General features: G+C 40.0%; 1 protein-coding gene across 1 annotated transcript in view; it reads left to right on the top strand.

Annotated features, from left to right (window-relative positions):
- SOS1 (SOS Ras/Rac guanine nucleotide exchange factor 1) overlaps window positions 1-27,953 on the top strand; it is a 117,020-nt gene that overhangs the window by 74,915 nt on the left and 14,152 nt on the right. The window contains exons 11-18 of the mRNA XM_063443627.1: window positions 7,182-7,263; window positions 7,823-7,945; window positions 8,776-8,879; window positions 9,102-9,324; window positions 20,463-20,582; window positions 22,841-23,003; window positions 23,637-23,754; window positions 24,172-24,344. Coding sequence (XP_063299697.1) covers window positions 7,182-7,263; window positions 7,823-7,945; window positions 8,776-8,879; window positions 9,102-9,324; window positions 20,463-20,582; window positions 22,841-23,003; window positions 23,637-23,754; window positions 24,172-24,344 — 1,106 coding nt within the window. The remainder of the gene's footprint in view (window positions 1-7,181; window positions 7,264-7,822; window positions 7,946-8,775; window positions 8,880-9,101; window positions 9,325-20,462; window positions 20,583-22,840; window positions 23,004-23,636; window positions 23,755-24,171; window positions 24,345-27,953) is intronic.

Below are 27,953 nucleotides of genomic sequence, written 5' to 3'. Positions count from 1 at the left end.
CATAGAAAGAAAGGGCCATGCCCTCGAAGGTGAACGGAGTGTTGTTCTTGATGGCTGTCATAGCTGCTTTATCTTGTAGGTTTTGGAATTTAACAATTATATCCCGTGGCGCTGCCGCTGGAGCCATTGGTGACTTGGGGATCCGAAACATGCCGTCCAAGCTTGTGCCCTTGGCCTGTTTAGTCGGGATTAAGGAGCTCAGCAGACGCCTCATGAGGTGAGGTAGTTCGGTGTCCGGGACCGCTTCAACTGTGCCCCTGATTTTGATATTTCGGGCGCGGCGCGAGTCCTCCAATGCCGCCAACTTTTGCTCAATTAGCTGGCGCTGCTATTGTAGCGATTTTAGATCCTGCTGCATTGCGGACATCTGACGCGTATGGGTGCGGGTGTCGAGTTCCAGAGTGTCGGTGCGTTTTGCCAGGCCTTGGATTTCCCTCCGCATGTCCGCCACATCGGCCTTGATGTTCTGGCGGAGATCCGCCAACAGTTCTTGCATGACCGTTTTCGTGACCGGGGGCGAGTCCGGTTGCGGTTTGGGAGGTGCTGGCGCCTGTGTCGTGTGTAGGCATAGCTCTTCGGGGTCCGAGAGTTGTTCCTCGGGTTCATCGAAGTCGCCCAGATAGGCGGCCATGTTAGGCTCCATGGCGCCATGTGCTCGCCGCCACAGTTCCCCGATGCTTGTGCCAGGTCGTGGTTGGTCTGGTTTGAGCTTCTTAGTCTTCCTGCCCATTTCTGCGTTGTTTACCAGGTAGGGTCAGGTTCGTCTTCCAAATTTGAGGAGAATTTGAGCAGTTTTGGCAGTGTTTTGTGCTGAAAAGTCACGGAGCTCTCAGTGCGTGCGACCAGTCAGTTCGGCTGTCGGCTCCACCCCCGGAAGGTGCTTTCTTAAAATTAAATATGACTACTAAGGAAAGGAGTATTGATGTTTTATCAACACTTGCTACTGATTTATAGTTATATTTATGTTTTCAATATTTGGATTGGACCATCACTAATGGGAAAGATTCATTGTTTGCGGTCCATGCTTATAACAAGTATGTTTACTCTTTTCCCTCACTTAGATATACACATATTACACTCACATTAAGTTATATATTTGATCTTTAATATTTCAGATATTGAAAATCCTCAATTTAAACTGCTGAATAATATTGCCTGTAGGTCTATGGTCATCAGCAGGTATCTTGTCCTCTTTTTAGAACTATGAGTCCAGTTATCAAATGCTTTGTTAAAAGCTAAACTTTCTTTAAAGTTGTCTGGAGAGGAGATAGGATACATTCTGTGTTTACATGTTTCCCTCATTTACAGGATGTGGGAGAGCGTCAAATATACCCTTAAAAAGATAGTGTTTTGGGCAGAAACAAGCAACTGACCTGAATGGCTGCATGCCGCACAAGCTCTGCACAAAACAAGCATTCTGGGCCCGCAAGCCCAGACCAAATCCGGCACCAAACTGACCCACAGGTCGCTGTCAACAACATGGGTCAAAAAAACAAAAAGCTCAAGCCCCACAAACTGCGGCAAAGCCTAAATATCGGAGACCTCTGGAGACAAGCGCTCAGTGCCCAGGGCCCAAACATGGCCGCCTACAATGACGAATGCTCTGATGTCTCAGACAACTTTACAACAGGGGTGGAAGTGGAGCACTCATCTGCCGTGATGGCACCTCTTCAGACTCCTCTCCGGTGACCACTGCGGTCATGAAGGAACTACTGGTGGGGCCTCAGCTCACTATACAGGCCGACATGTCCAAACTTCGTAAGGACCTGCAAGGTCTGACAGGCTGTCTGGGCACTCTGGAGGCTGACTCCCGCCAAAACACACCACAAACACAACTCCTGCAGCAAGCGGTGCAAGATCTGAAGCAGCAGCACATTATCTATGATCAACGCTTTTCGGCACTGGAGGATCAGAGGCATAGCCTAAACGTCAAGATCCGAGGTATCGGAGAACAGATACCAGAGGCCAAGATACCACATGTGATACGGCGACTCCTGCAGGCCCTCTTGCCTCCCAAGCAAGCCAAGCAATGACCATGGAGAGGCTGTTTTGGTTACCAAGAGCCGCAAAGGCCCCAACATTGGCACCGAGAGATCTCCTGATACGCTTCCAAAACCACAGGGACAAAGCAGCTGTGATACAAGCCACATGAAACCACTCACCCTACCTATTTGAGAACATGCAGTTCTCCTTTTATGCAGACCTGTTGGGGTCCACACTAGCATGGCGTTGCTCACTCCAGCTCTTCACAACTCAACTACGCCAGCATAACGTCAAATACAACTGGAGCGGGTCTTGAACACTGCTGGTCCACCATGGGGAATCTGCCTCCACCATACGGGACATGCAAGGGGCAAAAGAACTGCTGCCTACCTTGGAGCTCCAAGTGGACAATCCTGCACCTGGGACCCAGCAAAAGTGGTCCCGTTCGTTCCCAGACGGGCCAAAACAGCGGCTGATGCATCCACAAGTACCAACTTGCTTCCAGACATCCGGTTCTAAGCAGCACCAACCCTTTCACTGTTTAAATTTGAATGCATGTTACGATTTTTTTGATGTTTTAATGTTTCTTTTCTTACGGCAACCCTCACCACTGCTAGCCATCCAATGCACCACCACGCTTCACATATTATAGCTCCCTCAAATCCCCTTGCAAAATGATTAGACCTCCCCCACCCGGGGTAACAGGTAAACTCAAGCAGGGCTAGATCGGAGTATTTGAGCTTCAACCTCTGACAAAATGCAGTCTAGCTACCCCAGGAAGACCTTGTACATTACCTACTATCTTCTCCCACCTTCCTCACCTATAGCTAGCCCACACCATAGGTTCCACCGGGAATGCCGCGAACATCCAATGCGGAAGAGGCACAAGATCACATGTAGACACCAATAGTATTAAAACACAAAAATCCTTGGCTCGTGGTCCACTACTAATCTGAGACAAATGCTCTGTCTAATGTGTACAATTGACTTTTCATATTCTCTTGCTCTTATGCATGATATGTACTGTGTTAACTGTGACTATGACCTGAAATTAATTTTTTTTTTTTTTTTTTTAAATTTTTTTTTTTATTATAAAGCATTATATAGATCGGTCATAACAAATCGGCAAAAGAGTGTGTGTGTATACATATAATATACTGCTTGAGGTATCCCTCTGTGTACTCCAATAAGGAGTGTCTCACTCTGTTCTCTTGGGATTGATTCTATCCCATATCCCTGTGTCCCCAAATAGCAAGTCCTGTTATCACATGTGATAAATTTAATTGATCGATAAACTGAACCATATCATGTTCATTCATTACAGAACCCGGTTCCTTATTTAGTGATATGAGCTGTGTTTTGTACTCTGAAAAGCCATGTACCATGCAGTATCTGTAAAGCGCTGCATTCGTCCTCGTGTGTCAGAGTACATTTTGTTTGGTTGAGAACTGGTAGGGATATGTGACTAAATTGAGTATGGCAAGAGACATGTAAATAAAGAGAAGGCTTAACAATGGAAATGAATTTGGTTTGATAATCATACTGCATAGTTTGGGGATATCAGAGTAGGAACTCTCTAATGCAGTAGCTGCTGTTTAATGCTGCAAGGTCGGGGTTAATATAGCAAGTATTGTGTTTATACATTTTGGTTTGTATAATACAAATGTATTCAAAGATTTGGTGTTGTAATGCAGTATTTCTCCACCTTTAAAAAAAGTTTAAATTCCAAATGAAACTGATATTTAATCTATATTGAATTGCAAGCCTGATTAAAAGTGGTAAATAATATTTTTATAATTAAATGACCAGTAGCCGCACAATAAAAATCTATTATGCCCAAATATGTTCTTAAAGGGCAATACATCACAGGGGCCGTAGTCACAGGGCAGGAGGCGGGCAAGCAGGCCCCTCCAAAAGCTCATGGCAAACTCCCTTAAAGGGGTGAGTTTGCTACAATGGTGTTTTCAAAAGTTACTGAGTCAAATATAAGGCTTGCGTTTCAGTTTTTTCATATTGAAATTAGCCAGATTGGTTACGTTGCCTTTGAGACCGTATGGTAGCCCAGGAATGAGAATTACCCCCACGATGGCATACCATTTGCAATAGTAGACAACCCAAGGTATTTCAAAAGGGGCATGTCCAGTCTTTCTTAGTAGCCACTTAGCCACAAACACTGGCCAAAATTGGCATTCAGATTAGTTTTTTGCATTTTTCACACACAATCAAATATTAACAATAACTTTGGCCAGTGTTTGTGACCAAGTGGCTACTAAAAAAGACAGGACATACCCCATTTGCAATACCTTGGTTTGTCTACTATTGCAAATGTTATGCCATAATTTTCATTCCTGACATACACATTCTTTCACACACTTAATTTTATTTATTTATTATTATTTAATTCCACCCAGACTCCCTAACCTTGGGAGTACTGGAGTTTATCCTTTGTCTGGGGCTTGTGCAATGTTTGTGCTCTTCCAGGACTGCTTCCAATCACTCTGTTTAGTGATGCTGGGGCCAAAGTGATGTCATAGGGCGCGCGATGGAGTTCTGGAATCGCACATACATCAGCATTCCCTCGCCTCCTACTTTCATTCTCCCGACACCGCACATTCAGGGAGAGTAGGCACATGACAACTGGGCAAGGAGGTGCCTTATCTGCCCTAGTGCACAATCTGTCCACTGTGCAACCATACCCCTGTTTGTGGTGCACGTACCCCCTGGGCATGCATACCACAGGTTCAGAACATGTGTTGTAATGTGATTCACAGAACATGTTTAGTATTTTAGTTTATTTTGGCCTTCGTGATGCTGCCAAAATCAACAAACCAGTGGTGCATTTAGATGATGTCTGGATATAATCAGAGAAGTATTAAAAAAAATAAAAAGTGATGTGTTTTTTTTTTTTACAAATATTTGTAAGAGAACTCTCGAGGCTGGAGTTGATCTCAGTAAGTGATAGATAATACAAGTTCTAAATTTGTTATATTGAGTACTGCCAAGACCAGAAAGTAACTGAACATCTTTCAGCCAGTTATGTAACTTACCTTTGTTTTAAGTGGGAGCTCTGAGCACATCCCTGAAATGTCCTCCACACTAAAGGCTGGTGAGGACATAAAGTTAGGTAGAAACCTAGTGCATAGAGTGGGGACTTCATACACCATAACTGGAGTGAGGAAGGCAAATATGGCTTTTGTTGCATACTTCTATTAAATTTGAGTGTAGTGTTTATCAGCAGAAACATTTTAATATTTTTAAAATACACACAAATGAATACATTTTAGCATAAAGTTAGAATAGAGAAATAGAAAACCTTTTGTAATGTCCATATTTTTTTATTTCTTTTTTCTTTTTCTTTTTTCTTACAAACCTAAATAAAACCTTCTGTGTTGACTGTTTCAATTAGTGGAGGTTCTTTGACCTATCCAAGTGAACAGTCCCATTTTTAAAGCAGGAAACACACTGTGCAGCAGGAAAAGGGAGAGGTGATGGTGAGACGTCAGCATCGTAACGAGTTTCACTTCAAGGCCTCACTAATTGGGAAAACAATCCATCAAAAGTGCCTCTTCCCATCATTTTAATGTGCACTGTTGTAGTTTTATGGTGGTAAGAAAATTTCAGGAAATTATCACGGCTTTCTCTGAGGCCTCATCAGGCTTTGTACAATGTCTTTAATTTGTATTACGAAGTGTGCAAATGTTCACAGGGTTAATCCCTAAAGTGGGAAATGTTAGGAATTCTAAGTCTATTTTAAATTGGAGGCTAACGTAGCCAAACTAGATGCTTAGCTAACTTGAATTTTTCCACTTCGTCTAGTTTGGCCTTCACTTAAAAAAATTAGTGTGAATTCCCAACAAGCTTTCTTTTTAAATTGTTTTGTGTTTTGTAAGAAGTGCACCATTGCTGCATCTTTTTGTTTTGTTAAATCTGTCAATTCACCCCTTCGTGACCAAGGTTTTTCAAGATTCTTTGCATTTTGCAGAATTTTGGCACTTTTGTTATATATGTTGCTCCACCATAATTTGAAATTCACAACATAAAAGAGAACTGTAACTTATCTGGTGTTTATACTATGGACCAAACCATTGAACATCTTGTGTTAAAGGACCACTCCACGCAACATAACCACTACAGCTTGGTTTTTATTTATTTCTTTGGGAATGTTTTGACGTCCCTGTATACATTACTACTAGCTAAGAGCTGGAAGTCCCTAAGCTGGAACTTTTGTTAGCTCTCATGTGCTAAGTAATGCAATACAGGGCTTAACCATACATCTATCATATGAGACAGTCTTTTATTTTATTTTTTTAAATACGTTTTGGGGTTACTGCATACATTATTTGTGCCTTGTTGGAAGTTATTTCTTCTCCATTATATTTTTTTTATTTATGAAATGGAGTGCCCGTTATGCATTGATAAAGTAGTTGGTACCCTACAGAACTGGGGTTTGGTAACCTCATTAATGAGCTGTATTTCCTATGGCCTAGCTTACCTACGAAGATCCCAGGTGAACAAGTCCTCTGTATGTTCACCATGATGCTTTCAAAGAAGCTCTTTCTCCAACTTTGAGCAGTGGATTTTGGAAAGAATTTGTGTATAAAAAGATATTTCAGCCATATTCCCAGTGTCAGTTTTATCTGCATTCAGCCCTACAGTCTCTGCCATGTTTATTTCCGGTAAGAGTTTTCCAATAAGATTATTATTAAATAAATTTCCAGAGAGCATTACCACTTGGTTCCATGTCGCGATCCCTCTCCCCTTATCCTGGGTATTGACACTAAAATAATGCACCTTAATTTAAATTTGAGTAAAAAAGCTTTAGAAAATATGACCAAGGGAGGTGTTTGGCAGTGTTTTTATTTTGTGTTTTTGGTATTGACATGTTTTTAACAATTGTATTATATAAATTTAGACTTCTATCCCACTTTTGATCTCTGGTATCCCGCTTTAGACATTATAAGGTGTCGACAGTGGCTCAAAAGGCATAGGTCATATATCCCTACTGTACTGATTTTCCTACTCTCCCAATGTTGAACATGACGCCTGGGAGATTCCAGGACATCCTGTTCTTACCAGCTACCATCACCTCATTTGGTCAGGAAAAAGGATATAGTTATTTTTTATATGCTCTCTGTATGTATGAATGGAATGGAATAATAATATTCATTAATTAACAATTCTACGTTTTATATTTCCAGATCCCAACTTTGTTAGAACATTTCTCACAACATATAGATCTTTCTGCAAGCCCCAGGAACTTCTAAGCCTTCTTATAGAAAGGTATGTCACTGACCCAAACTGCAGTTTAAATCTTTATTACTTTTGAAAAATACGGTGTCTCTCTGTCGGTCTGTATCTCTTGAAAGTTATGGTGGGAAATAGTGATTGAAAACTCCTTCCACCTAAAGTCACTGGGTAGTCAGTACATTGTTAAACCTAAAGCTGCACACCAGTCAAGCCTTAAGACTTGCTTTTGCCTCAGAAATCTCAAGCCCACCCAGAATCCCTTGCAGAAGCAATATCACTGCAAAATTGAGATTTATGTGGGAAAAGTCTTATGGCTTGACTGGTGTGCAGATCTAGGTTTAACAATGTGTGACGACACTTTAAAGTGCTTACATTTACTGTATAAAATGTTATTGGTGAAATGTTATATATATAAAATTAGCCTCAAACGTGTTTTTCCTCTTCATTTTGGAATGTATTTGCAGTAGATTTTGTTCATTAAAAACAGTTTGTCAGTAGCAAATGTGAAATTTTAAAATTGAACTTAAACATGACAAGTAGTCTTTTATTTTCTTATTTTTTTTTTATATCATGGTCATTTCAATTAAAATAGGTTTGAAATACCCGAGCCTGAACCTAGTGAAGCAGACAAGATCGCTATGGAGAATGGGGACCAACCTCTTAGTGCAGAGTTGAAAAGATTCAGAAAGGAATATGTACAACCTGTTCAGCTACGGTAAGTGCTGAAACCAACTTTTGTCATGGGTATTTATGCAATATCTTACAAAGTGTGTTCAATACATCAGTTGCTTGTTTTCAAACTATGTGGAAATGAACTGTTGTATGATCGAAGGCTGATATCAGGGATCAGTTATGTTACACAGTAGGGAAAGCAAGTTAAAGTGGCACTCTAGGTACTTGAACCACTACATGCTTTCCTGTCTCCTCTGCTGCTGTTTTGCCAGTATAGAATTTAAATCCACATTATTCCATTTAACTCTGGATGACCCAAATAGTTGGAGAGCGTCTGTTATTCATATCCCTTATACATTAGCCTGTCCAAATTTAAACAGTATTGACAGTCTTGATGACAGCTTATTGCTCTGTATCTAGGTCCTGGATATTTTTTATTATAGTATTACAGTGATATGCTTTAACTCAGACTTTTTCCAGTTTGTGCAATGTATTTTGAGGAAGCCATGTAATGTTGTAATGTGATACAGGTGTGAAACGCACAGCGTCTACAGCAATGTTGTGGACTATATCTCCCATAATGCTCTTACAGCAATAATGTTGGCAAAGCATCAGGGTAATGTTGTCCATAACAATCGGAGTGCAGAAGGTTGCCTACCCCTGATCTAGAAGGTGTGGTTTTTTTTTTTTTTTAGTGACTGTTTTATGGTAAATAAGAAGGGAGACCTTATCTACCTTAATGAGTAGACAGGTAATTGAGATTTTTGCCTAATAACAAAATAAGGAATTGTTTTACATTTTAAACTCTTGATAATATTAATTTTAATTGTAATAATAAGGGACCACATGATTTTAGTTTTTTCTCCATTTCAGGGTATTAAATGTCTGTCGTCACTGGGTAGAACATCATTTCTATGATTTCGAAAGAGACCCAGATCTGTTACTACGACTCGAAGATTTTATTGGGACAGTTAGAGGTATGGCATTCTGTGTGTGCTAATCTGTTTTTTTTGGCCTGACTTTTAAGATCTTAAGGTTTCTAGTTCTCTACAATTAACTGTTTAATGACTATTGGTGTTTTCAGGATACACACAGGCAAATGTTGGAGTGAGGTTTACAGATTCCCTGAATGTTATAAACATCAACATAATGTTCCCTTGAAATGATGCTCAAAAATGATCTTGTCATTTGGTTTTTAGGTAAAGCTATGAAAAAATGGGTGGAATCCATCACGAAAATAATTCAACGCAAAAAACAAGCTCAAGCCAATGGACCTAGCCACAATATAACCTTTGAAAGCCTGCCACCTGCCATTGAATGGCACATCAGCAGACATGGCCAGATGGAGACTTTTGATCTACTTACATTGCATCCCATAGAGATCGCCCGGCAGCTGACTTTGCTTGAGTCAGAATTATACAGGTATTTGTCGAGATCTCTGAAATTTTTTGCCAATTTGTTATTCAATATCTTCACCTACTTTCTTCACTGGTATTAAGAATTCCATTCAAAAACACACTTGTGTTTATTCCCAAAACTAGAAAATGTTGTCACTTATCCAGTTTAGTGAATAAACACCTTAGTGTTCAGAATGTTTCTACATTTACTGTTATTCATCTAGTGAGTAGATCCCTTTGCTGTAATTTCGGTAACCGTGTTTGATGATCCTAAAAGTCATGTTGAGATTCCATTTAGTATTTTTACCAGTTGCTATGGGTTGTTGGCTCGATCACTGATCTACAGGATATTCAAACGTAACAACAAAATGAAAGCACAGAAAAGAAGCAGGTACCACTCTAAGCATCATAAAAACTTTGCCTGACTGAAAAGTTGATGAGGCTGAGAGCACCTTGAAGACACTCTAATTATTGAGAGTGGTTGTAATGGCAACAATTTTGTAATTTCTCCCTGTAGTGATAGTCAAGTATTTTATGTATAAAATATTTTACCAGGATGGATACATTGAAATTTCTCTAGTTTACAAGTATGTCCTGGGTCCACAAAACATTGCATTGTTACAATAGTGTACAATAAAATACAAAACCAATATTAATATATAATATACAACATGTATACAAAATTTAACATAGAACAGGTACGAAATATCTAATCAACCATGGTAGGTGCATTCTGTTTTGAGATGTTAAAGGATTTTAACACTGGGGAAGATTTGAAAGTGTGCAGGAAGTTGTTCCATAATTGCAATGCTCTGTAGGAAAAGGAGGATCGGGCCGCTTTCTTTTTGAATTGAGGTAGACTAAATAAAGTGCTGGTACAGGATCGGTGGTTATAGGAGGTGGGAACAGTTCGGGAGAGCATAGACCACAGCCCAGTTGGCATAACTGTGTGTATCCTGATGGTAGCTGTGGTTTACAGAGATCCTGTGTGGAACAATAATATTGTGAGTGGAACTGCACTGGGGGGTGGGATAAACTACTTATCCCACAAACCTGCCAAACAGGAGTTTATGAGATAAGAACAGACCCACATAGACAGAATGAGTCACTTGATTCTGGGAGGGATCTGCCTAATACTAATACTGGCTCAACTATCAATAGCATTAGAAAATTAAATATATACATTATCTGTAAAATTAAGTAAAGAGAGTTTGTTTTGCCATGTAATTTCCCTTTAAAGGACCACTATAGGCACCCAGACCACTTCAGCGTAATGAAGTGGTCTGGGTGCCAGGTCCAGCTAGGATTAACCCTTTCTTCTATAAACATAGTTTCAGAGAAACTGCTATGTTTATAATAGGGTTAATCCAGCCTCTAGTGGCTGTCTCATTGACAACCGCTAGAGGCGCTTCCGCGCTTCTCTCTGTGATTTTCACAGTGAGAAGACGCCAGCGTCCATAGGAAAGCATTGAGAATGCTTTCCTATGGACTGGCAGAATGCGCGCGCGGCTACTGCCGAGCATGCACATTCAGCCGATGACGACGATCTGGAGGAGGGGTGTTCCCCGCCCGGCGCTGGAGAAAGAGGTACATTTAACCACTTCCACACCCTAGAGCACGGCAGGAGGGGGGCCCTGAGGGTGGGGGCACCCTCAGGGCACTATAGTGCCAGGAAAAAGAGTATATAGTGGTCCTTTAAGTGTTTAACCCCTTAAGGGCACAGCTTCAGACGCTTGTCTTGCATTTAATGACACAAGCAATTTTTGCATATTTTTTTTTTTGTTTGCGTTCAACTGCAATTTGCATTTTCCTAATTTATTGCACGAACACATATTATATACAGTTTTTTTTAAAGGACAAAGGGGGCTTTAATTTGATTTCAATCTATAAATACTTACCGTATATACTCGAGTATAAGCCGACCCGAATATAAGCCGAGGCCCCTAATTTTACCCCAAAAAACTGGGAAAACTTATTGACTCGAGTATAAGACTAGGGTGAGAAATGCAGCAGCTGCTGGTAAATTTCTAAATAAAATTAGATCCTAAAAAATATATATTAATTGAATATTTATTTACAGTGTGTGTATAATGAATGCAGTGTGTGTGTATGAGTGCAGCGTGTGTGTATGAGTGCAGCGTGTGTGTATGAGCGCAGCGTGTGTGTATGAGCGCAGCGTGTGTGTATGAGCGCAGCGTGTGTGTATGAGTGCATTGTGTGTGTGGGGGTGGGCAATGTTTTTTAATTTTTTTTTATTATTTTAATTTTTTTTATTATTTTAATTTTTTTTATTATTTTAATTTTTTTTATTATTATTTATTATTTTATTTAATTATTATTATTTTAGTATTATTATTTATTATTTTTTTATTTAATTTAATTATTATTATTTTAGTATTATTATTTATTTCATTATTATTATTTTTTATTATTATTAATTTTTTTTTTTTTTTCGTCCCCACTCCCTGCTTGATACATAGCAGGGAGGGGGGCTCCTTCCCTGGTGGTCCAGCATTGGCAGTTCAGTGGGGGGAGAGGGGGGCTGGCAGAGCTGTAACTTACCTGTCCTGCAGCTCCTGTCAGCTCTCTCCTCCTCCGCGCCGTCCGTGCAGCTCCCTCTGTCAGCTCACACTGTAAGTCTCGCGAGAGCCGCGGCTCTCGCGAGACTTACACTGGGAGCTGACCGAGGTGCTGAACGGACGGCGCGGAGGAGGAGAGAGCTGACAGGAGCTGCAGGAGAGGTAAGTTACAGCTCTGCCAGCCCCCCTCTCCCCCAGTCTGTATTATGGCAATGCAAATTGCCATAATACAGACTATTGACTCGAGTATAAGCAGAGTTGGGTTTTTTTTAGCACAAAAAATGTGCTAAAAAACTCGGCTTATACTCGAGTATATACGGTATTTATTATTCAGAAAAAGACAAAAAAATGCAAAAAGTTAAAAAAAATTTTTTTTTTCAGGTTTTGCATAATAATGGGTGCATAATTAGTGCAGGTTAAGGAAAGTAAATAACAAAATATATATTTTTGTTCTGATATACAGAATATATAATGTGTCTGGGATTTTACGTTTTGGTAGTTACAGGTCACAAAACACAAGGAGCAAAATAAACTTTTAATGTGGAGCGATTTTAGCATTTGGTATGTTTGTCTTGTAAGCTTAATAGCCATAAAAGAAAACAAAATTGCCACACAAAAGTATATATTTATATAAAGTAGACATCACAGGCTGTTTACCTAAGGTTATTTTGACACTTTTTACGGAGCCATTTCACCGCCAATCTCTGCTAAATATTGGAGTAAAATTGTGTTGTTTTTTTGGGGTTTTTGACACACAAACTTGTAACAAAGATCTTCTCAAGTGTATTTCCTAAAGTTGGTGTGTGCTATTCCTGTACTATTTTGAGTTCAGCTACATCTGCTGAGTACAACGATACCCCCATTGTATGTATTTGGCACTATTTCACGAAGCTACAGTGTCATATAGGAGACCTGTCCATTTCAGTATTTATAGTAGAATTTTGAGAGACGGATTTGATAGGCATAGGTTTCAATTTGGGGTATTATTGCAGTTTCACTGTTCAAAAATCCCCCACAAAGCCTACCATTTGTAAAAGTAGACACACCAAGGTATTTTAAACCTTGGCGTAGGATCATTTTTTTGCTAGTTTGTACCAATTGACATTTCTTTCTGCCCTTTTGACACACACATGGAGAGGTTACTGTATATTTTGCAATCCTATTTTGCTACGGCAGTAGAACACCTATTATGTTGCTCAGCTATGGCGTCTTAGTATAACTATACCCCCATGTGTACCTTTTTCTGGGATATGTGGATGTTTAAGGGGCACATTTGAGACACACCAATGTCGTATTTTTCAAAAGCGTATGCTTGGCCTAAGTCTCATTTTAGCAGCCCATGATTGCAAATTGCCTCTCAAAGGCCACATCTACTTTTAAATGTAAGCAGCTCATCAATTCAAATTATGAACAAGTGCATACTGTTTGCTGTGAAAGGGGGAATATTTGGCGTAAACTTATCAGTGGGTAGAAGCCAATCATCTGCGTCACAGGCAATGCGATCACTGATTCCAAAACAAAAACACACAGACAGACCACAAAGAGAGAGAAACTTGTAATACCAGTCCTTAGAATTGCCAGGCTATACAAGCAGAGAATAGTCAAGTTAACTAAAATAAAAATAATAAAATAGTCAGTCAGCGGTCAGAATTTTAGAAGCCTCCTTGGCCTGAACTTCCTCAGCATCTTTAACTTACAATAACTGAAAATATATAAACTATATACATATTGATACCCCCACATGACTAAAATCACACCCCAAAACTGGTCTACTTATTCGGCCTGGGTGTGGAAATTTTTAAACAGTGGCTAATGCATAGGCCGGGCTGAGGGGGGCATCCAGGGCAGTAATAACTGGTCTAAGCTCTTACGCCCCTCTTGTAACACACCCTGCACCTTTTCTGTTTTTTTTGTTTTTGGGGGGTTGATGGAATTCTGGAGCAGAAGTGACCTGCCTCCATTCTTCTGCTAGGCTCCACTGATGGTCCACCTCTGGCACTCAAGTAGCCCAGAAATGAGCTGTAACTGAAATGAAAGAAACGTGCATTTCAGCTCAGCATTTGCCTATTTAAATATAACAAAGGCATTGTGGATTGCCGTCTGCATTATATATATATATGCCCACTTTTTTGTACCATTCCCTGGTGTTTTGCATGATCAAATACGGCTGCATAAGTTGATCGGACAGGTCAACTCCCCCTATATGCCAATTGTAATGTTTTATGCAGACTGGTACCCGTTTAATTTCCTCTCTGCCACAAACTGGGACCTTGTGACTGCGTTCACCATAGATGGTGGTTAGGATGAACACCTTTTTTATCACAATACTTTAGTGCCATCAGTTCATCCTGGCAGAGAGCTGCTGTTTCCCCCCCTTTTTTATATATATTTTTTCTGCTAGAACCTTTGGGAAACCTGTGCGACTTTTCCGAATAGTGCCACAGGCCACGGTCTCAAAGCTGCACAGCAGTTTTAGAAGTGGGATACTATTGTAAAAATTATCAATATACAAGTGATATCCCTTGTTTCGTAAAGGCAGGATTAGGTCCCAGACAATTTTCCCACTTGTCCCTACTATATCTGGACAACCTGGGGGATCAAGGTGGCTATACCTTCCTTCGTATACACGGAAGGTGTACACAAAGCCACTGACACTTTCGCACAATTTATAAAAAGGTATCCCATATTGGGATCTTTTGGATGGGATGTACTGTTTAAACCCCAGTCTTCCCTTGTACTTCATGAGGGATTCGTCAATAGAAATGTTTTTTGGGGGTATAAATAGTGGCACATTTTTCATTAAAGTCGGCAATTTTATATAGAAGATCATACTGTGGATGACCTTTTGAGGGGAACTTCATATTGCCACTAAAGTGCATAAATCGTAGTATGTCTTCATATCTGGGCCTTCTCATTGTCTGGGAAAAATAAGGTTATTGCAAATGGGTTTTTTAGACCAATACATTCTAATGGTGGGCTTTTTAATTATCCCCATTAACATTGTTGGTGCCCATAATTGTTTCAATTCTGGCACACTGGTGGGGTACCATCTTTCTTTCCTGTCGATGAGACTCTTGATTGTGTGCCAGATACTGCGCAGCGTACAGATTAGTCTGGGTGACTATCTCCCCAAAAATATAATCCCCCAGAAACCACTGCATAGCATCCAGCGCATAATAGCCAGACAGGTCAGCCTGTGTGCTAGGATTGGCAGTGAACTCTGGGATGTCTGGTGAGAAATTATAAGGGGGTACCCAGTCATCTGCGCCATGGTCTGCATCAGGGGAATCAGCAATTATATCCTGATAGTCCTGTAGTATCTGGCACATAGTCCCTGTCCCCTGCGTTTCTCCCTGCGGCAGTGTCTGTCGCCTCTGAGTTGGCCGCTAACAGGGCATAAGCCTCCTCTGCGCTATACTTCCTAAACATTGTGTACTACGGTAATAACTTTAGCTATAAATAAACATAAATTTTTTCTACTTTTTTCTACTTTTAACCCCTAACTAGCTTGCCACTACATTCCCCAATTACCACTAAATTCCACCCACCCCAACTAACTAAATCACACATTTATAAAATATAAAAAATTTAACCTCTTAGGGTTACTAAAATATCAAATTTAGCCCTCATTATTTACAATTTAACCCCAACAATTTTGCCTCATTAATTTATGATGTTCCCTATTTATGACTTTTTCCTATCTTATCTCTCACTTTCCCTCATATATCCTTAAATTCAAATTCCCTTTCATTTGCTTTTCCTTGATTTTGTTTTTAACAGCCCAATGATTCTCCACCCACAATCTGCTTTATCTAACCCCAGATTCTCTCCTTTATAGCCTGGGCCTCATAAAATTGCAGAACCAGCTACACCCAGGACTCACAGCACACAACCCTGCAGGACTTGCCATAAGCAGAGGTAGCATTTCTGGATGATCACTTCCCACCCACCCTACCCCACACCCCAAACCCCCCATGGTAATCATTACATTTATAGATAGCTCAAATTACCTAGCTTTCCTGTTAAACCAATTATGTCCACCAAGCCCTCCACACCCAAAAAAGCTATACTCACACAATACCTCTTTAACCCTTAACCCTCCTAACCACAGCTCTTAAAAACACAGCACCTACTCTCCTACTAATGTTCACTTCTATTTTTCACTTTCTCTCTCACTTCCCTCATCATTAAAATCTCTCTATCATTTCACTTACCTGTTCCTGCTAACACCATCTTCATTGCTCCCTCCCTGCTCCCCTCATCTCTGTATTCATCACATGCACTTTACTCATATTTATCCAGCCTTTCTCCACACACCCCTCCTAAATCCCTTAAATACAAGCTCTCATCCCCAACATTTAAATCTTACTCTCACCTTCTCTTCCTTTCCATCCTACTACTCCTAGCAGCAGGTGATGTCTCTCCAAACCCTGGTCCCTCCACTACTCAGCCACCTGGTTCAAACACCAGAAACCACTACAACCTAATACTCATTCCATGTAATTCTCACTATAATTCCTCTTTTAAAGCTGCCCTCTGGAATGCACGCTCTGTGTGCAGCACCTTTAAATCTACTTCCATCCATGACCTATTTATCTCACACTCCCTAAACCTACTTGCACTAACAGAAACATGGCTCTCTCCCTCGGATACTGCTACCCCTGCCTCACTGTCCTTTGGTGGTCTTCACTTTACCCACAATCCAAGACAAGCAGAGATTAAAGGTGGCGGTGTAGGTTTTCTTCTCTCACCCCACTGCTCCTTTAAAACCCTGCCCACCCCCCCTTCCCTCTCTTTCCCATCATTCGAAATTCATTCAATTCGCCTTTTCAAACCCTTCTCTGCTAACATTGCCGGCATCTATCGTCCCCCTGGTTCCCCTCTCCTCTTCCTTGACCACTTTGCTGCCTGGCTACCCTACTTCCTCTCTTCCAACATTCCATCCCTAATTCTTGGAGACTTCAATATTCCCATTAACCCACCTTTAACCCCAGCAGCCTTTAAACTACTATCAATTACTTCCTCCCTTGGACTATTGCAGTGGGCTAATTCTCCCACTCATGTAGCTGGCAATACCCTCGACCTTATTTTCTCCTATTCATGTACATTATCTATTATCTGCAATACTCCATTTCCTCTCTCTGATCACCACCTCTTATCGTTTGCTCTCAATTACCCCCTCACCCAACAACCTCAGCCGAACCCCCCTCAGCTCAGGAGGAACCTTAACTCTATTGACCTCCAGCAGCTGTCGGCTGACATTGATTCACAACTGCTATCCATCCCTTCCCTCTCCTGTCCCTCACTGGCCATCTCCACATATAACACTACCCTCACATCTGCCTTGAACACTGCAGCCCCACTCCAAACATGCACCACGAGGAGAACACGACCCCAACCTTGGCATAATAACTCAACACGCTATCTGCAGAGTTGCTCCCGCTGTGCTGAACGCTCCTGGAGGAAGTCCCGCACCCAGGCAGACTATCTTCATTATAGATTCATGTTGCTTTCGTACAGCGCAGCCCTTGCCCTCGCCAAACAGTCCTACTTTTCCTCTCTCATTAGTTCATGCTCCCGCAATCCCAGACGTCTCTTTGACACTTTTAATTCCCTTCTCCGCCCTGCTGTGGCCACCCCCCAAACTAACCTTACAGCTGATAGCTTTGCATATTACTTTACTGACAAGATTGAACAGCTAAGGAAACAATTCTCCCCTCCTTGCCGTTCTCTTTCTCAACCACACATAAATCATGCTTTACCTACCCTTCAGACTTTCTCCCCAGCTACTGAACAAGAGGTGGCTGCACTTCTCCATTCCTCTCGCCCCACCACTTGCCCACTTGATCCTGTCCCATCTCACCTCATCAGAGCTCTCTCCCCTTGTCTTGTGACTATCCTAACACACATCTTTAACTGCTCTCTCTCTTCTGGCACTGTTCCTGCTGACCTTAAACATGCCACTGTAATACCTATCCTGAAAAAAACATCTCTTGACCCGTCCTCCCCCTCTAACTATCGTCCCATATCCCTGCTCCCTTACTCATCAAAGCTTTTGGAAAGACTTGTCTTTACCCGTGTGTCTCACTTCCTTAATTCCAACTCTCTCCTTGACCCTCTTCAGTCTGGCTTCCGCCCTCTCCACTCTACTGAGACCGCTCTTATCAAAGTGACTAATGACCTAATCTCCGCTAAATCCAAAGGTCACTACTCCATATTAATTCTCCTTGACCTCTCTGCTGCCTTTGACACAGTTGATCATGCTCTTCTCCTTCAAACTCTTCAATCACTCGGTCTCTGTGACTCTGTCCTCTCTTGGTTTTCCTCCTATCTCTCCCAACGCTCATTTAGTGTCTCCTTTTCCAAGGATACCTCCTCCCCTCGCCCTGTCTCGGTTGGAGTTCCCCAAGGCTCTGTCCTTGGTCCCCTTCTATTTTCTCTTTATACTGCCTCTCTTGGAAAACTTATCGCCTCTTTTGAATTCAACTACCACCTGTACGCTGATGACACTCAGATATACCTCTCCTCACCGGACCTCTCCCCGGCCGTCCTGCAACGTGTCACTGCTTGCCTCTCTTCCATCTCTGACTGGATGTCGTCACGCTTTCTCAAACTTAACCTCTCTAAAACTGAACTCCTTGTCTTTCCTCCTCCTAATACTGATCCTCCTCTCTCACTCTCCTTTCCAGTCAGTGATATCCACATGAGTCCATCCCTACAAGCGCGCTGTCTTGGCATCATGCTTGACTCTGGTCTCACCTTTGAGTCTCACATCCAGTTTGTTGCCAAGTCCTGTAGGTTCCAACTCAAAAACATAGCCCGCATCCGCCCCTTTCTTACGCAAGATGCTACCAAGGAGCTTGTCCATGCTCTAGTAATTTCCCGCATAGATTACTGTAACCCTCTCCTGATTGGTCTCCCCAAAAGCCGTACTGCCCCGCTACAGTCTGTAATGAATGCTGCAGCTAGACTGATTTTCCTATCCAGTCGGTCCTCTCACACCTCGCCCCTCTGCCAGTCCTTACATTGGCTCCCTGTATCCTATAGGAGTCAATTCAAAATGCTAACCCATACATTTAAAGCACTGAACAATTCCAGCCCCTCTTATATCTCTTCACTGATCCAGAGGTATGCCCCTCCTCGTACCCTCCGCTCTGCCCGCGACCACTTCCTGACCGCTGCTCGCACCCGTACGGCCAACTCACGCTTGCAGGACCTCTCACGGGCGGCTCCTCTCCTATGGAATAACTTGCCTACTGCCATCAGACTCTCCCCTAGTCTTCAATCATTTAAGAAGGGCCTTAAATCCCATCTCTTCAGGAAAGCGTATGGCCTCCCAGAGTAATCTCTCCCTTACATACCTGTCCCTATGGGATAGTGCTTTGCTCTCTCCTCCAGCTCTGCTTCACTCCTACTTGATATTTCCTATCCTAATGTTTCTAATACCCCACTTCCTATAGACTGTAAGCTCATTTGAGCAGGGTCCTCTTCAACCTATTATTCCTGTAAGTTTTCTTGTAATTGTCTTATTTATTGTTACATCCCCCCTCTCAAAATATTGTAAGGCGCTACGGAATCTGTTGGCGCTATATAAATGGCAATAATAATAATAATAATAATAATAACCCCTGAGGGTGTAAAAAAAACAACAAAAAACTAGATCAAAGTAAAGTACTGTGATCTGTATTTTGATCACTGCTGGCAGTGATCAATTAGCAGGGAAAGGTTTTTTTTTTTTTCTAAACACATGGTAAAGGGGTTTTGGAATCTCTTCACACAATTTATTCTCTTCAGGGACACAAAGTAACAACGATCCGTCTCTCTCCACTTCACAAACCCAACAGAGGTGGAGAGAGGCGGATCTAAAATCCCAGCAGCATTGTGACTGCTGTGACTGTTTGTCACAGCGTTATTTGATGTTGCTGGTCTGCCACTGACTCGTAGGCACCCAGCAACATCATTAAACCCACGATCGCCAGTCATGCGTCCTTACGTGCTCCCCATGCGTCCTTAAGGGGTTAATATTCTGACTATGTTTTCATATATTTTATAGGGAATCCTGTTCGCCCAGTTAACCTCAACAAGAAAGCTATACACTGTATCACGATTAATGTGTCACTTTTGTATTTACAATTTTTATTTTTATAATTTGGTATAGGTTTGCAAGTCTTGAGTTACTTTTTACACTAAATGCTTCAACTTGTTTTACTGCAAACCAGACATTTATTTACCTTCCTTTTTCCTAGTCTGTATTCTGATATCATGAAAAAATATTGGTGATGAATAAAATCACAAGTGCATGTCACACAGGGATCTCTTTATAGGGGGTGAAAGTCCATATGCAGTTATCATTACTGAAAGCGTACAAACCCTGCACAGCACTGAAAATGCAATTCCATTTCACTGTATACATATAAATGTATAGGTTGTTACATGCAATAGTTAAAATTACAGCCACCGTTTGGATCCTTTAATATTTGAGTTCTCTTTGAATAAATGTGTTTCAAGTTACTCTTAACCATAATTTAATTTTTTTTTTTATTAGGTGACTCTTTCAATCTTGTCTTATTTCATTCATCTTTAGGGCTGTACAGTCATCTGAACTTGTTGGAAGTGTGTGGACTAAAGAAGATAAAGAAATCAATTCTCCCAACCTCCTTAAGATGATCAGGCACACAACTAATCTTACTTTGTGGTTTGAAAAGTAAGTTCATCAATAACGATTTCCTTTGTTTAAAGGATACATCCGTTTTCTTTCACTCTGTATAAACTCTATCCGGCTTTAGTTCCCAGTGAAGCTGGAGAAATGTTAACATCCATTATTTCTATCTTATATCTATTGTACAAATTGTAACTACAGAGGTACACAAGTTGTATTTGCATTTGTACCATTTTTTTGTACCATTGGGGCTTTTTCCTAACTTTTCTGTGGTGTGCCAGAAAAATCAGTCTTTCTGACCCTCCTTATGCTTTTTTTTTTTTTAGGTATTTTTGCTTCTTTTTTTTTCTTAATGATTACTTAAAGGGACGCTATAGGCATCCAGAGTACTTTATCTCAGTGATGTGGTCTGGGTGCCATGTCCTAACAGTTTTAACCCTCCAACTGAAAACATTGCTGCTCTTTCGTAATGGCAATGTTTACATTGCAGGGTTTAAATGCATCTGGTGGCTGTCACACTGACAGCCACTAGAGGCGCTTTTTCAGAACTAGCAGAGTGAAACTCTACTATTTCAATCAGGTGGTTTCAGTGCGTCCAAATGATTTGTGCAGTGCTCCCTAGTCTCCCAATGATTTCCTGCAGGAATGCATTAGATTGGTTGTCATCCATCTCGATGATCTCAATCAAGGAGGCATTCCAAGGAGACTGGTGCACAGAGGGCTGAAAGGTAAGTAAATCTCACCCTTCAAGAATTCACACTGCGGGAGAGTCATTACTATAGCTAGCTTAAAATTGTAGCATTTGGAATACATGTTTGTATTACTAACACTATAATGTTTATTTAAGGATACTAAACTGGCCTTCTGAGAAATGGGTAAGGAGATTGCCTTTCTCAGCTCTCTGAAGCCTTAATAGTCAACATCATGAATTTGCAGTTTAAACAAAAAGAAGGGAAAAACTAAAGGAAATCAGTAAATAATAGCATGCACACTTTTAGAAATAAATGGCTCCCTTAAGCCTGTTCTAGGACAATAACCGCAAGTAATGGTGATAAATACATTTATTTTAGTATGGGTAAAGAGCCAGGTATGTTGTTTTTAGTGTTGGTTTTGAGTAGTAAGTAATCGTTCCAAGTATAACTTCATTTTATTTCCTTAATGTCCGTGTGTTTCCACTTTAGCATAATGCACCTCTATAGCCCATTGTCAGTGCCATGCTAGCATAATGCCTGTGTTTTCAGCTACTTTCAGGACCAAGAGGAACTTTTCAATGGGTTCACTTTAGAAACTGTTTACAGCTTGTTAATACCTGGAAGCCTAGTAAATTGTTGACCGTGTAAAGGAACTATAATTTCCACATCCTTCCCTTATTGTTGTAGAGTTGTTAAAATGTAAGGCACAGTATTACAAAAATAAAGTAGTAAAATAATATTGTTTTTTTTCTTCACTTTTTCATTCATTTGTTTATTTTGTTTGTCTCCAGAGGCTGTAAACGTTCAATGATTGTGATATTTAATATTTAAAACATCTGTTTTAGCACAGGCAGTCATGAACGTATAATCAATAAATGTTCAAATTGGTTCAACACTGGAGCAATATTTACGGCAGTACTGGATAACTTTGTCACTCCAAGAGGTTCAAGTCTATTTGTGAGTTGCTCAACTAGCCTTTAGACTGGTACAGCATCATGGTAAATGTAGTTCACAAACATCAGCAGTACCACAGTTGGACATCACCAGTTTAATGTAATTTTTAGCCCTTGTTTTTTGTTCAAAGGTAACATTTCATTACAACTAGGGGTAAAATGAGGGAGCGGAATTCTGATAACAAACTAACCTGGGCATAAAACTGAATGAATTCTGGGGATTTCTACGTTTCAATTCTACCTTTGCAGTGCCTAGTACTTAAATCCTTTACCAACTCTGGAACTTGTTACTGATTGGGAAAGATGTGAGCCATAGAGCATTTCTGCTGACACTAATCTACCTCGGGGAAACGTGTACGATTTTCATCAGTTATTTTCTTTCTAGTAGGTCCAAAGAGTCTTCTGTCCTTTCTATTTACTTGGGTTGCTAGTACTGGTATAGAGACCTATTCATATACCAATGCTTTTCATTTTGTTGAGTTCAAGAGCTTCCGTAAGTTTTTCATTCATACATGCAGTGTTTGTTTTAAAAAGTTATTGGTTTCTACTCTGGTTACAAATCTGCTGTTCTGCTGAGTTTGTTCCTCATTCATTTTTTCTTAAAATATATTCTGTTCTTTTAAACACACTTGATTTTTCTTGTCTCTCTTGTACACAGGTGCATTGTAGAAACTGAAAATCTTGAAGAACGAGTTATAGTTGTGAGCCGAATCATTGAAATTCTCCAGGTGTTTCAAGAGCTAAATAACTTTAATGGTGTTCTCGAGGTTGTAAGTGCCATGAACTCGTCGCCCATTTACAGACTGGACAACACGTTTGAAGTAAGTGGTTGCAAAATGGCATAGCATTTTTTATATCTTTTATTTCTCTACTGAAAGTCATAGCTTTGTAACAATATAATTACCAATATGGATATCACATTCTCCTGGATTCCAGGGTGCAACCGGGCCTCAGGTTGGCCAATCCTCACAATGTGATTTGCAAAAAAGTAATGATTGTCCAGACTCTCAAGTTCAATCCAGTGGGCAGATTTATTGGAGCAAAATAGAAACAAGGTTTTTCCCCTCATTCCCTCACAAGATACCTACTTTTATTCATAATGCAATCAGACCTCATCCCTAAATAATTACCAAGTCATCCACATCCGGATATTTTTGGCCAAAACAGATCAACTCAGTTAGGGTTAATTTAGGAACTAATTTGGGTTAATTTGTGGTTTTGTTTACTAAATTCATTTGGTAATATGGCTAGAAGTCATATGTGGAATATGAAATGGGAATAGAAGAAAAACAGTTTAAAGTAAGTGGGCATTATTTTTATAATTTAGCAAAAATAACTTTAAATGTATCCTCCTCCAATGTCCCTTTAGCTTCACTATAGGCACAAATGCACTTGTTGATATCTTTGCTCAACCCAATGCACCTTAAATTATTTATCTTCCTTTTATTGTGTAGCAAGTTCCAAGTCGTCAGAGGAAGATTTTAGAGGAAGCTCATGAACTGAGTGAAGATCATCAGAAGAAATATTTAGCTAAACTCAGGTCAATTAATCCACCATGTGTGCCTTTCTGTGGTATGTACACATTTATTTTTCACAGGAATACCTTCACCTGAAATGAAAATTGTTTTATACCTGTTGTCTTATACAATAATTAAATTAATGTGTTTTAGAATGTCTGTTTTATCTTGCTTATAAAACATTGGACTATGTTATAGTTTACTGTATGTAGGTTTATAGCATATTCTTCTTTCAAGATACATAATCTGTGTGAAACAGGTTTAGTTACAGATTTAGTTCTATATTAAATCACTCATAATGTAGCAGTGGTATCCAGTGTTGACTGGTTTAGGAAAATGGTGTAATTGGCTTGTCTTTGCTGTCAAAAATATTTCCTACCATATAACTCCTCTTAAAATGGATTTTGATTTGCAGAAAAGCATGTACTGTGTTGTTACTGGACCTAAACATATATTTGTATTTTTACCGTAGGGATTTATTTAACAAATATTTTGAAGACTGAAGAGGGCAATCCTGATTTTCTTAAAAGACATGGGAAGGAACTGGTTAACTTCAGTAAGAGGAGGAAAGTGGCTGAAATCACTGGCGAGATACAGCAGTATCAGAACCAGCCATATTGTTTACAAGTTGAACCTGATATTAGAGTAAGTCGATCCAACATGTTTGCATGCCAAGTATATTGGAATCCTTCACTTCAAAATTTTATTTATTTTTTTATTCTTTATTTTTGCTGTGCAAATTGTTACAAACACGCTTGTCATGCCCCACAAGCAGATAACAAGCAAATGGACGTACAAAGCGTATACAAACAAAGAGGACATTTGAAAGAACTTGCACATTTTCTTTTAAAGGGTTAATGATCAGCAGTTTACTGTTAAGCTATTTTAATTTGCTAAGAACTTGGTAGGTTAGCTATACAATATTGTTTTTTGTTTAAAAAAAAAAGAAAAAAGAGAGACTGAGAGTAATGCTGGAAAGTTCTACTTATAGAATATTAGAGATAATAATGATAGATTTGACAGGTTAATTTCCAAAGAAGGACCCCATAGCAGTAGATTGATAAGGGAAATGTGTGGTGTGAGGAACGCAGGGCACAAGAGCATTATCAGTACATTGCTTAGTATTGGGTAAAATAGAAGGTCTGATAAATAATGATCTCTAGGAAAACATGTGCAGGTAGGTAAACCTGATCTGTGGACAGTCCATCCTGGTGTTTAGGAGACTATGGTGAGGCCTAATAGAACGCAGTTGTTGTTGGGGGGATTCCATCATAAGAGGTGTGGAGATGGACAATGGTGGTCTTGTGAGGCGTCTTCACGGAGCTACTGCTCACAGAGACAGGAGACGTATCTGTAATATTGTTAAGCGAGCAAAGCAGGAAGGGGAGTTGGATGTACTTGTCCACCTAGGGACAAATTACTTGGCTTGCAATGAGGTTTCTGAGGTTAAGGAAGTTTTTAGTGTTTTTGCCAATGATATACAGACGGTTGCTTCCACACTGTAATTCTCTGAAGTTCTGCCTGTGCATAACACTCAGAATGACAGGCGGATGCGTATTAGGGACTTTAACTTGTGGCTTGGTGAATGGTGTCGGGAGCAAGGATTTGGCTTTATTTCTCATGGTAGCTCTCTTTGGAATGGAAATAAACTGTACAAAAAAGATGGTTTGCATCTTTCTCAAAAGGGAGGAAATGTTCTCAGTGAGCAGTTCAGAGGTTTTACTAGGATGTATTTAAACTAGGAGATGGGGGAAAAAGGGTGATAAAACATCAATCCAATTGTCCCCCAAAACAAGGACAGAAGGTGCCTGTAGCAAGTGTGTTAAAAAAAATTATAAGCTTAGAGTCATGTCTAAAAATGCTTGCAGTTTAGGGAATAAGATCCATGAACTTGTGCTAATAAACACAGAGTGATCTTTAAGATTAGGCAGAAAGAGGTTAAGTAAGTTATAAGAGCTTCCAAATCACACACAGAAGAGAAAATAGCACAGTCAGTAAAATAGGGGGTCAAAACCTTTTTTTAGATCCATAAATGAGAAAAGAAAAGTAAAACAAGGATTAGTTAAAATAAAAAACAAAAGAAGGAAGGTATGTAGAAGAGGATAAAGATCTAGCTGACTGCCTCAATCAATATTTTTGTTCGGTATTTACAGATGAAAATGAAAGAAAAGGGACTTCAGTTAAGAAAAAGGATAAATGAGTCATTTATTACACATGAGTTTACAGAGGAAGAGGTTCTATTTAGACTGCCAAAAGTAAAGACAAATAAGTCAATGGGACTTGATGGAATACACCCAAAATTATTAAAAGAGCTTAGTGGTGTACTAGCAAAGCCATTAACAGATGTATTTAACCAATCATTGTTAACAGGAGTAGTCCCTGAAGATTGGAAGTTAGCGAATGTTGTGCCCTTTCACAAGAAAGGTAATAGGGAGGAGTCGGGCAACTATAGGCTAGTAAGCCTTACTTCAGTAGTGGGGAAAGTAATGGAAACCATGTTAAAGGATAGGATTGTTGAACTTCTAAAAACAAATGGATTTCAAGATCGGAGACAATATGGGTGTACTTCAGGGAGATCGTGCCAAACTAATCTTATTGATATTTTTGATTGGGTAACTAAAATTATCGATCAGGGTGGTGCAGTAGACATTGCTTACCTAGATTTCAGTAAGGCTTTTGACACTGTTGCAACATAGAAGGCTTAGCAATAAACTGCAATATTTAAGTTTGGATTCCAATATTGTTGAATGGGTAAGGCGGTGGCTGAGTGACAGGCAACAGAGGGTTGTAGTAAATGGAGTATATTCGAAGCTTGGGCTTGTCACCAGTGGGGTACCTCAGGGATCTGTACTTGGACCCATTCTCTTTAATATTTTTAAGTGTTCTTGCATAGCAAGACCACTTAATATTATCTCACATATATATTAAGTGTTCTTGCATAGCAAGACCACTTAATATTATCTCACATATATATTATTAAGTGTTCTTGCATAGCAAGACCACTTAATGTTATCTCACATATATATTATTATTATTAAGTGTTCTTGCATAGCAAGACCACTTAATGTTATCTCACATATATATTATTAAGTGTTCTTGCATAGCAAGACCACTTAATGTTATCTCACATATATATTATTATTATTATTCTTATTATAGCCAAATTTGCCACCCTAACTCCTCCCACAGTTTTTACACTACATAGACAAAAATATACCAAAACGTGCAGATTGTTCCCGATCGGATTGCTATTACTTTGTGGAACGTTTCGCCAAATGGTTCTCGGAATATCGTCGTTCTTGTGGCGAAATTTGTCCCATAGGAATGAATGGCAAAGCTAGAGTGGGAGCTGGCAAAAGCTGAAAAATCAGGACATGATTTCTAAACTGCCACCACTCCCTCATTTTCAAGCCCACCTACACAAATCTTATATCAAAACGTTCAGATATCCCTGCTGCCACTAAAAATGTCCACAGCTAAGCCATAGTCCTGATAGTTTTCGCAATATGACCATTTGTTTGCAACTCACGCCGTCCATTGACATTCATTGAAACTCCACTCTGCAAAGCTCACATTTGAAGGGCAATTTCTAAACTGCGACTGTGCCTTCATTTTTAATACTTCAGAGACATACTATACATCGAAATGTAGGTCTGGGTCTTGTGATTCTCACAATATAAAGCTCTTCACTGTAGGATTTATAGTTTTTAAAATACGACCGTTTGAAGATGGCAACCGCAAAAATACTCTGACCTGTGCAAGGCTGCAGCAGCAAGTGATGTCATAGACAGGGCCATTTGCACCTGCTAATGTTTTTATAACTGTATGTTTTAATGTAACTGTGCAACAACGTTGCAATTAACCCCTTAAGGACCAAACTTCTGGAATAAAAGGGAATCATGACATGTCACACACGTCATGTGTCCTTAAGGGGTTAAATGTGCTATATAAATAAATAATAACAGTTACTCTGCCCACTCCAGTTGTATACTACTGGTGGAGGCAAGAACACTTCACAATTTCCCCAGAAATTGTAGCTTTTCTAGTTAAGTGTTCTTGCATAGCAAGACCACTTAATGTTATCTCACATATATATTATTATTATTATTATTATTATTCTTATTATAGCCAAATTTGCCACCCTAACTCCTCCCACAGTTTTTACACTACATAGACAAAAATATACCAAAACGTGCAGATTGTTCCCGATCGGATTGCTATTACTTTGTGGAACGTTTCGCCGAATGGTTCACG

The sequence above is a fragment of the Pelobates fuscus genome, chromosome 2 (genome assembly GCF_036172605.1).
Source record: "Pelobates fuscus isolate aPelFus1 chromosome 2, aPelFus1.pri, whole genome shotgun sequence".
Classification (NCBI taxonomy): domain Eukaryota; kingdom Metazoa; phylum Chordata; class Amphibia; order Anura; family Pelobatidae; genus Pelobates; species Pelobates fuscus.
The sequence above is the reverse complement of the archived record's forward strand: the minus strand, read 5'-3'. Positions and strand labels throughout refer to the sequence as shown.